Source organism: Adelges cooleyi, unplaced genomic scaffold (genome assembly GCF_023614345.1).
Source record: "Adelges cooleyi isolate 19-005CV unplaced genomic scaffold, UGA_ACOO_1.1 ACOO_flye_CR_arks_rails_tigmint_CR_PRNA_23, whole genome shotgun sequence".
Taxonomy (NCBI): domain Eukaryota; kingdom Metazoa; phylum Arthropoda; class Insecta; order Hemiptera; family Adelgidae; genus Adelges; species Adelges cooleyi.
Window position 1 is genome coordinate 10,826,094 of NW_026095893.1, and position 11,271 is coordinate 10,837,364.

At 28.8% G+C, this 11,271-nt stretch overlaps 1 protein-coding gene across 1 annotated transcript; it reads left to right on the forward strand.

Moving 5' to 3' along the window:
- The first annotated feature begins 444 nt into the window (after positions 1-444).
- Positions 445-8,547, forward strand: LOC126835400 (putative inorganic phosphate cotransporter). The gene is made up of 10 exons (XM_050567969.1): positions 445-531; positions 629-837; positions 947-1,180; positions 1,892-1,976; positions 5,055-5,281; positions 5,412-5,558; positions 5,627-5,759; positions 5,828-5,983; positions 7,901-7,986; positions 8,061-8,547. Exons 1-10 carry the CDS (start codon positions 525-527, stop codon positions 8,262-8,264), a joined length of 1,488 nt encoding a protein of 495 aa, XP_050423926.1. The 5' UTR covers positions 445-524; the 3' UTR covers positions 8,265-8,547.
- Positions 8,548-11,271: the final 2,724 nt, after the last annotated feature.

Genomic DNA, 11,271 nt, shown 5'->3' on the forward strand with positions numbered 1-11,271 from the left:
CAACCTTGGGTTTTCATTTTAACTTAAATAACTTTTTCCTGAATAAATAACGGGTTTAGACTTTAGTATAGCGTACGTAACCGTTAATCCAATCTTGTATAGAAATATAGAATTTACTAGTTTTGTATTTAATCTGTAGTTTTTTAATTAAAGAATTATAACACCAGTTGGCAGTTTATGAAATTTATATTTTTTAATTAAAAAAAAATATATACTATTTTTAAAAAATGGTGTTAATGTGAGGAGTAGTGCAGATTGTTATATGTATATCTACAGAATATTTTATCTATTTTTATTGTTTATGATCAAAATCCGTGTTTTGTTTATTGTTAATCGCTATACATAATACCTAAAGTCTAATAGATATGAATTAAGCATATGAAAACAAAAACAAATATATATGTAGATAACAACTCCTAATATAATTATTATAATAGACGTATTATTTGTAGCACCCGAAGTACCACTTGTAGTAGGTACGCTTTAGTGTTATTTGAAAGTCGTTGGTGGCATCATTGAAAAATATGGACAGTAAGTATACTAATAACCGTTCCTTAGTTATTGCTTTTTACCAAAAACATAATTGCACAAAACAACATAATTATTAATAATTCTATACACATTACAGAACGGACCTTGTTGTGGTACATGACTTTTTGGGGGTTTGCTATGAATTATATGTTACGTTTGAACATCAACATAGCCATAGTATCGATGATCAAACACCCTGCGAAAAACTCAAACGTTACAGTTGTGAGCGAATGCCTGCGGGACATCAAATTAACCGAATTCAACGATACTCGTGGGAATACATTTCCACTTGAACTCGATGCCGAAGTAAGTAAACATGGGTTTTTCATCAACTATTAATTTCGCACGAACCATTTGCTGTAATTATGTAAGAAAACGCTTTACATGCAGTTTGTAGATAAACTTGTTGTTTAAGGATGATAAATTCGATTGGGACGAAACTAAACAAAGTACCGTGCTCAGTTCATTTTTTTCACTCCACATGATAATGCAAATACCCGGTGGAATTTTGGCTCAACGTTACGGAGCGAAAAACGTTGTTGGCATAAGTAACGGTCTGGCTGCAATACTTTCATTTGCTATACCTCTATCAGCGAAAATTGATTATAAAGTTTTAGCTGCCATTCGACTGATCCAAGGCTTTACTTCCGTGAGTACAAATCGTTTGGCCAAAACGAACTATTTAGGATCATTGTACAAGGTGATCATTTTATCGTGAACCATTCAATATCTCATTGGGTTTATTTAATCAGTGAAATTATTTTTCATAGTGTTTTTTTATATAATGTGATCTCAATTATCCACAAATTTTTATGTTCCTACCCTCTCCCAAACTAATTATTTTTGTATTAACTTTTGAAACATAAATGGTGTAACGCATGCATTTCATAAACTTTTTAAATTGAAAATAATGTAAAAAAAATGTCGTGTGGTCGATAACTAGTTATTGATAACTATTTTTAAAGTTATTGAAGTTTCAAGTTTAGGGCAGAAGGAAAGGTGGAGTGTAGTATTATTATTGTCTGCGCGCATTTACCCTTCCAGCTCCCGCCATAACTTTTAAACTCTTATAACTTTAAAAATAGTTGTTCAAAACTGGTTATCAACTAGTCAAATTGTTTAGTAAAATATTCTGAATTTAAAAATTTAATAAAATATATACGTTACCATTTAAGTTACAAAAGTTGATATAAAAATAATTAAGTTGTAAGGGGTGTTAAAAACAAAAAAAATGTGACAATTTAGGTCACATTGTATAAAAACACTAAAAAAAAATCTAATTGAACTCTACGAGATAGTGAGCGGTTCACGATAAAATGATCACCCTGCGTAATAAATTAATTAATAACTAATCACCCAGGGGGCTGTTTGGCCTGCAATGCACACGATGACTGCTAAATGGATTCCCGTACACGAGAGGAGTCGTTTTGTTTCAGCGTATTTAGGTAAAGTTAAATTGTTAATTATTGTAGGTATAATTGCTTTTGAAATAGAAATAGTACATTTAAATAAAACTACTATTTATATTGATAATTTATAACGCTATAAAGTCACCACATATGATTAAATGATGTAACAAAAAGAGCATTTTAAATGGAAAATAAATAATTACTGTTTGAACTTTTGGCAAAATATGATTAAGCAATTTTAATCTGAATTAGTTTATAAAATATGTGTTTTTTAAAAATAATATTTAGAAAGTAAAAATTAAAAAAAGGAATAATTATTGTAGGTAATAGTAACATGATTAAACTTTAGAAAAACAGCATAGTGAGGCCTGGGAATATTGTGAAAGAGCATATTGAGGTAGTTGTAGAGTGTAGACAATAGAGTCTATAGTCTATAGAGTATAGACTGTAGTACTGAACGGTTGGATCTATTATAATTGAGTAACGCTAAAATGAATTAATTCTCAAATAAAACGCTTCGACGCGAATCTAAAGAGATATAATTATTACATCATCGATAAAAATCATTGTAAAGGCTATTGCATGATTTGATTAAAATTTAATTTTTAGCAATAAAGTGAATAGGAGTAGAATTGATCGTTTGTCTATAATAATTTATTGCCATTGTTACCCATGTATTTTAGCTTACAATATATGCCGTTGTTACCCATGTATTTTAGCTTACAATATAATGCAAATAATGTTCTATATCTCTTAACTGTTTATTCATACATACCATCTAGACATTAAAAACGTTTAAATTTAAATTTACCCATATTTTGAGTTTTCCTTAAAAAGAAAAGTTTGACTACTGAATTTTGTAACAAAATCTACTCAACATCTACCTTCAGCCAAATTTTCAGACTGAGGTTATGATTTTTTTTTGGTTTACCGGTATTCATTGATATTATTATATTTAAAAAATGTTTTTTTACAAATGGAACTAATTCGACCATTTCTAATGCGTCGTAATTTTAAGTTGAAAAATATGTATATTTTGTTTGTGTTTTGCACAATTTTGAAAAGAAGAGGTGAACTTTTTTAATTTTCGGTCCAATGAAATACCTTTTAGGTACAATTTCTGATTTGCAGACTTATTACATGAAGTAATAGGTTTTGCAATTTAAGAGATATTGTAGATTCAAACACAAAAAAATTACATTATTGTAAAAACATAGTTTTCAGCTCCACATCGAAGCAAAACAAATTACGATTTTCTTGATATATATTTTCTAATTACCAACAAATTCAATCAAATCATAATTTGTTTTTTGCAATTTTGATAGTGTTTGGCTATAAATAATAATTAATAACCAATATATTAGCTGTAGATTTTTGACTTGGTGTTTTAAATTTGTTTAAAATAAGCGGCTTGGCAGACGACATTAAAATTCGTTGTACGTTGTAAAAATTATGTAATAAAGGTTTATTGTCCTAAACTTTATATGTAAATGTTTCTATAACTGTCTGCAGAAAAACATGGTATTTTATCTAAACAATTCAACTAGTTATATTTATATAAAAACTAAAATTACCCCTGAAGTCTTTTGATCTATAAGTATTTTGTCTGGTTTCTTTTGTAGACTTTTTATTATAAAATTATATAAAATTATATAATATGATTTCTCTTTTCCTTAATCTAACTGGTTAATTTATCTTTAATTTTTATTTTAAAATGGCGTCCTAAATGTTAAACAATTCTATTAAAAAAATAACTCATAACTGATGAAAATAATTACTCTACGAGAACGAGTTTCAAATTTATTATGTTTAAACCATTATAATGTGAGTTGTAGTACATGTAAGCGGTGCTCGTAAAATACACACGCTTACGTGCGTCACCTATCTATTCGCTTTATTACTTAAATGCTTTTCACTTCAAAAATAGTTATTCAAAGCTAATTATGGGTCAGTACTTATTTTGGTCATTGTTTTAATTATCTTTAATATATAGTTTTTTAAAACAATAGTTTAAATAAATGTTCAAATCTTATTAAATGCGTGTATTACTTAAATATACATTCATTTAAACATTGTTGGTTACTTTATATTTTTTATATCTATAAGTTTAATAACATCTATAGTTATTGGAGAACAATTAGGTTATGAAAAAGCTGGACTTCAAAGTTAAAAATATCCAAATTTGAGACCATCATCTCACTATTGGTATTTTACAGTAAATTTAATTAGTTTTTATAATTCATTTTCAACAGTTTTGTACATTAACTAGCAAAAACTTTAAAAGTGTATATTTTAAATAATATCGAGCTTGTATGAAAACTGATTGCGTCATAAAGATTTTTTAACATTTTATAAATAATTAGTTTTGATTATTTTAATGGAAATATACTGTCTTATGAATTATTCGAGTACTCAAATCACTTAATTCAGGTTGCGTTTATCTACTGTCATTGACACTGTTTTAGTTTAATCAGTTTAATTTGTATATACTTGTACTCAAGACTAGAATAATAAATCATTAGTTTGTAAAACCATTATAGTTTTATTAATATGTTAGTGTACTCGATCGAAGTACATTTTTAATTATCGTTCCTAATATAATTGTCAAAACGATAAAAAAACTTTAAAAAATTAATTTTGTAAATAGAAATTAATTAGTTAACTAAAAATAGTTTTAAAATTGTGCCACAATCGATATCTTGTAAATGTTATGAAGAATACAAATGTTTTTTTAAAACTTAAATCTGAGTTTTCCAAGAAATGTACTTTTAGAAGTAGAAACATATGCTTTTGTACAAAAGTAGGGCCTGTATGCGTTTTATAAGTTAAAAATATGAAATATTAAAATACAATAACCTGTTTAGGTACCTGTTTGTTGTGGTAATTTTAATGTTATTTTATCGAGAAATTGCATATAAAATGGGCCAATTACTACTGCTAGACATTGAATAACGTAGTAGCGTTCAATGAAAATAAAAGTGCGCTTTTAGATAATAATAGTATACAAATAATAAGTTATATGGACTGTTCATATTATATAGCTGTATGGATACAATTATATAGATCAGTAGAACCTATATATTAATTTGTTTGTTATCATTTTTACACCTAAAGGCAGTTCGATTGGCGCAGCTGTGACTTATATAATGTGCGGATATGTTATTGCTATGTTTGGCTGGGAAAGCGTTTTTCATCTTACCGGAGTATTAGGGTTGTTATGGTACATTTGTTGGACGATTCTTATATACGAATCGCCAGCTGAGCATCCGACTATTGGTCATAAAGAAAGGGTGTATATAGAAAACAGCATTGGAAAAACTGTGAAAATGCAATCTAAACTAGTAAGATGAATATAAATTATTGTTTGAAAAGAGTGTATGATACGATCATAGTTATTACTTAATAGTATACTCATGTATAGGGCTTTAAAGTTGTTCAAATGTTTAACTACAAAAAAAAAAAATGTTACAGTTGCCAATACCTTGGAAATCAATGCTCACATCAAGGCCATTGTTAATTAATGCGCTCACGCAAAATGGAGGAGTTTGGGGATTGTTAACGTTAGCAACGCAGTCTCCTACATACTTTAACTTTGTTCTCGGACTAAATATAAAAAAGGTAATTTGAAAAAGATGGCATTGTTGTAATTTTGTTATTTGTGTAGGTTAAAAAAAAAATGTTTTTAGACAGGATTATGGTCTGGCATGCCATATATCGCGCGATGGCTTTTTGCATTCGGATTTGGTATGTTTAGCGATTTCTTAATAAAGTCGAAAAAATTGACCATAACAAATGTACGCAAGCTGGCAACAATTTTGTGTAAGAATATCAATCGTTTTTACTCTGTTTTTTTACTAAGTAATTTGTTGAAATTAGTAACTCTTTAGGCAATATTTGCCAAGGATTATTTATTTTAGGAATTTGTTTTTGCGGATGTAACTCAACGGCTGCTATCATTATGGTTACTCTAGCTACAGCTGTGAATGGTTCGGTTTCTTCTGGACCGTTAGCAGGAGTAGTAGATCTAGCGCCAAATTATGCTGGTTCGTAAGAACAATATTATTCCTAATAACTACATAGTTTTAGTTTATTATCTTACCGGCTTCAAATAGTTTATTTAGAACTGTCGACGAAGAAAATAAATTTAACACGTTTTTTCGTTTGTCTTATCAAATTTACCAATGGAAAAGTTTTTGCTACTAAATATAATAAGGATAAAGTAAGAATATTAGTAAGAATAAAATGGAGACAATCGTGTTTGATTTTGGAGAAAGTTGTAGGGCAAGACAGGTGATGCAGATAGGTTGGTGGGTTGATAGGTTTAAGTACTTAGGATCAGTAATGCGAAAAAATTGTGGGTATAAGGAGGTCGTGAAAAATAGGATAAATTGTGGTTGGATGAAGTAGAGGGGAACGTCAGGTGTTTTGTATGGCAGGAGGATGCCTATATGATTGAAAGGTAAATCTTATACGACGGTACTAAGGCCAGCAATGTTATATGGGTCGGAATATTGGGTAGACAAAAAAACCGAACAGCGAAGATGAAAATGCTAAGATAGATGAGTGGAGTGACTAGGAAGGGTAGAATAAGAAATTAATACATAAGGAAAAGTCTAAAAGTTGCATCAATTGTGTGGAAAATGTGATAGGTTGAGATGGTGCGGTCATGTTATGAGAAGAGTTGAGGGAGAGGCAGTGACAGGAGTTATGAAGATGAATGTAAAGGGAAAATCAACTGGGGTGATTGATCGAGATGTAGAAAATCGAGCTCTATGGAGGTGTAGGACTAGGGTGGCCGACCCCATGTAGTTAGGAATTTAAGCCGAAGATGAAGAAGAAGTCACTATTCCAAAAACAATTTTGTAATTACTTATTACCTATAATATTGGTATGTTAGCAATATTAAAACTTTAGACTTCAGGTTATTACAGTTAAATAACCAAAAATCGTCATTATTAAACTTATTTGTTTGCCCAGTTCTGAGGTATGGGTGTAGAATTGTAACTCATATTATTATTTATTTTACAAAAAAAACAAAAGTTTAAATGGTTTCTATAGGTATTATTTTTATATGTATTTATGTATGGATTTAGTAAAAAAAAAATGTATATATTGTACTATTGTGCTTTAGGGGAAACGTAAAAGGTGAGCTAAGTTTTATAAAAATTAAAAGTAGTAAATAATATATTATAAGTCTTGAAATAGAAATGCAGGATGACCACGAAAACACTTTACATTTTCAGAAAGGAAAAATAATATTAATTTAAAAATTTTTTTTTTAAACTTATGTAACATGTTTGTGGGTGTATGCAATTTATTTTACGGTAATTTTCGAAAAAAAAAAATTTAACTTGATATTATGTAATATTATGTCATAAGTGTACGCCATTTATATATAAACCTTGTACTTTGGATGATTTGAAAGCGGCAATTCGTACATAGGTGACACTAATCACAAGGGAGACAATAGAATGAGTGTGAAAGAACTTCTTTGAGAGAATTGAAAATTGCCTCATGGAAGACGGACATCACTTTCCTGACCTCATTTTTGATACTTGAAGTAAACGGCTTACACCCACAAACATAATATTACATAATATCAAGTTAAATACATTTTTTTTTCTTTCGAAAATTGCCGTAAAATAAATGGCATACATCCACAGACATGTTACCTAAGTTGAACAATTTTTCTTTTTAAAAATTAATATTATTTTGCCTTTTTGAAAATGTAAAGTGTTTTCGTGGTCACTCTGTACTTAATATTTATGCGCCTTCAAATTACTTAGCATATTATACTTAAAATGGCTATTAGATAAGTTTTTGTCAACAATTTCCTATCCTTAGCCCATAATACATAGCTCTTTTTTTTGTCCTTAAAACGTCAATAACCTAGGCGAGTTTTTAGTGTTCTTTCATTATATATTATTCGAATTTAGTTAAAATTAATTCATTTTTTTCAGGTGTGATCCAGGGAATCGTAGGCACTATTACTGTATTCTGTACATTTTTTTCTCCAATTTTAGTCGGAATGTTTACATTGCATCAGGTAAATTCAATGTTTTTTTTTTAAATTAAAATACAAATAGAAATTAATATATTTAGTAAACATGTTTGTTTTAGCAAACTTTAGGACAATGGAATAAGGTATTTTTTTTGACTTCGGGCATTTGTTGTTCAACTGGACTATTATATGTTTTTTGCGGCGATTCAGAAATTCAAAATTGGAATTATAAGTACGACGTTTCAGTGTCCAAAGATAAAGAAATGAAACTCATAAAAACAAAATCTGATAACAAAACAAATAAAAATATAAATAATGTTTAGCAAGTATTACTTATTTTTAATTTTGATAAAAACACAGAATAAATTATATTAAATGAGACATTAATAATGTAAACAAAAATGTAGTGATTAAAAAAGATAGGACTGAAATCCGGATATTTCCATCACTAGTGAATATAAATTACATATATTTATAACTCGTCCAGTTAATCTTGATACCAGGCGACCGTTACGATTTAAAAGTTGTAGGGGTCAGCAAAGAACTATATGTGAAGAGGAGCTGTTACCACATTTCTTTTAGAGTTAGTATTAATTATTGAGTATTACAGTTTTTATATAAAACAATTAAAACAGATATTATTGATGGTAACCGCGTTCAATACATTTTTGTCAATTATCAATTTGATCATACTTATTACTATCACTAACTGCACCAGTGATTTTCAGTGGTAAAAACATGTTTACGCCAACACCCATTATAAAATTAAAAGAAAACAATATTCCGGAGGGCAAGACGGTGCGTTTTTATTTTTTAAATTAATTTTTTGAATAGTTACAGTAATTTTAAAATGTTAAAATAGTCAGTATTTCTAAACTATGTATTAAGCGTTAAATGTACTTAAGATAATGAAAAAAACGCACAGTCTTGCCCTCCGGAATATTGTTCTCTTTTAGTTTTTTAATGAGTGTTTTTACTCTAAAACCAATTTTTTTGAAGTTGTAGCGTTTAAAACGCTGTGATAGTCCAAAATATAAATAACTACCAAAATAGAGTCCTAGTTATTGAACTAATAATTGCACATCACAGTTTAACCTTTAAGTTAAGATTTTGTAAAAAATTGTCTATACTTTACACCTTAAAATGGGCTGCGCTGAATTATGTAAGTATTAAAAAGTGAAATATGTGGCTAGACGCCTCAACGAAGCACACTATTCTTTCATGTAGCTAGATTGCCTACACTCAGCGCCGTTTTTAAATCAGGCGTTTCTTGTCCAATACAAATAATATAATGATGTAATATTCGATTTCAAGATTATAGTAAATACCATAGCTATATCCTATACCTAGGTATAAAGGGCGTAGTTTAGCTACAGATGAAACCTGGGCATTATTTGAATATTTTTAAACCAATTTCTTTATGTATCATGTTACAGATCAGAAATCATACATGGAACGTACTTTATAGAGACAAATATTTAAACCTTTTTTCCTCCTCTTTCCCTTCAAATTTGAGAAAAACATCCAAAAGTTTGCGCCAAAACGTCTTTATAACATAATTAAAACGTGTTCTTCAACATTTTGAAAACAATTATATTTTTTTGCTGTAAAAGTAAACAAATTAAATAATAATAATAAAAAAAAAATACATTTTCAAACTTATTTAGCTAAGATAATTAGTTCATAAAACAATTACTATAAAGTAAAATTTTCAATATTTTTAACCACCTTGTTTATAGCAATGTATTCACATTACAGGTACTTACTTAAATTAGAATTCATCAGTGCATAATTATTGGGGTTTTATTGACGATACTGCTATCTGTAGGTTATTCAATGACCAAACAAATTAAATACATATTAAACTAAGAATATAATGCAATTAATTAAAGTTTTCCAGACACAAAGTAGTTATTATTGTGTAAAATATCGATCAATGACATTCCATTAGATTTAAATAATTTAAATGCAAATTACTTACGAGGACATGGTGTGATTGTGCACTACTAAATAGAAATGTGTACAATAAACAAACAAAAAAGAAGTATAGTTTAAACCTATAGAATATAAATCATGTCGTAACCAGTACAGTTCAAACCAAACACTATTTAAAGTCATTGCAGTTCAACTAGTACAGTATAAAACAAGTACAGTTCATACTAGTATAGTACAAACCCAGTATAGTTTAAACCAGTAATGTTCAAAACAAGCCTAGTGTTAACCAGCAAAGCCGTAATCAGTAAACTCCCTACTAGTATAACTTAAACCTGTAGAATATAAATCAAGTTCCGCCCTAACCAGTACAGCTCAAACCAATCACAGTTTAAACCAGTACAGTATAAACCAAGCTCAATTATAAATTAGCATAGTGGTTCAAGTAGGTTATTTAATTTGATTTAATGGCTTCGATGCGAATCTGTATATAGTATAACCTCATATCACAGTCTAAATCAGTACAGCTTGAACCTGTAAAGTATAAATTAAGTTCTATTTATACCAATACAGTATATACTAAGTACAGTACAAATTAGTAAAGTTTAAACCAGTATAGTACAATCCAAGTACTGTCTAAACCAGTACAGTTGAAACCAAACACAGTTAAAACCTGCACAGTAAGAAATTATTGAAGTGGCGTTCAGTATCCACAGATTCACATTGAAACCGTTTTATCAATGTGGTTTTATATTTTCTACATATAATTTGATTTCGAGTACTAGAATCTAGTTTGGACGATTTTTTTAAAATGTTTGTGTAGTTGTATAGTACTCATATAATAGTCCTTATACTAAACTTTGAATTCCAAATTCCAAAATAGCTTTCAAAATACAAACTTTAAGATTTTTCGTGTTTTTCTTTAATAAAAACATTTTTTGAGTACAGATTTTTTTTTTACAAGTTAAAAATTTAAGTTTTAGTTCTTAAGTCTTAAAATTGCGCCTAAAATAAAAAAAAACGAACATTTCCGACCCCCCCCCCCCTTAGGAGGCGGGGGTTTGTCAAAAGTTGGGTTTGAGGGCATGCGTGGATAAAGGCATGCCTATTCAATGTTCTATACAAATTTTCACTATATCCGACCGTTTTTCGCTAAGTATAGGGACTTAAAGTTATAAGTTGAAATACCGGCAAATTTTATTCGGGTTTTTCCCGGTTTGAGGGGTGAAGAAGTTAATTTGATCGACTGTTGACCCACCGAAGTACCACCATAGTAATATATAAAAAATACTTAATTACAATTATTATTATATAAATTTTTACATATTGTTACTAGCTATTGTTAGTTTATAAAGTACTTATTACTATTTTTAATTTTTGACATTTTTGATAGGAAGA

What these genes read in the sequence shown, in the direction of transcription:
- LOC126835400 (XM_050567969.1), top strand. An exon ending in TCGGACTAAATATAAAAAAG is followed by an intron (nt 5,559 to 5,626) that starts GTAATTTGAAAA and finishes AAATGTTTTTAG; the next exon opens with ACAGGATTATGGTCTGGCAT. An exon ending in CAAGCTGGCAACAATTTTGT is followed by an intron (nt 5,760 to 5,827) that starts GTAAGAATATCA and finishes GTAACTCTTTAG; the next exon opens with GCAATATTTGCCAAGGATTA.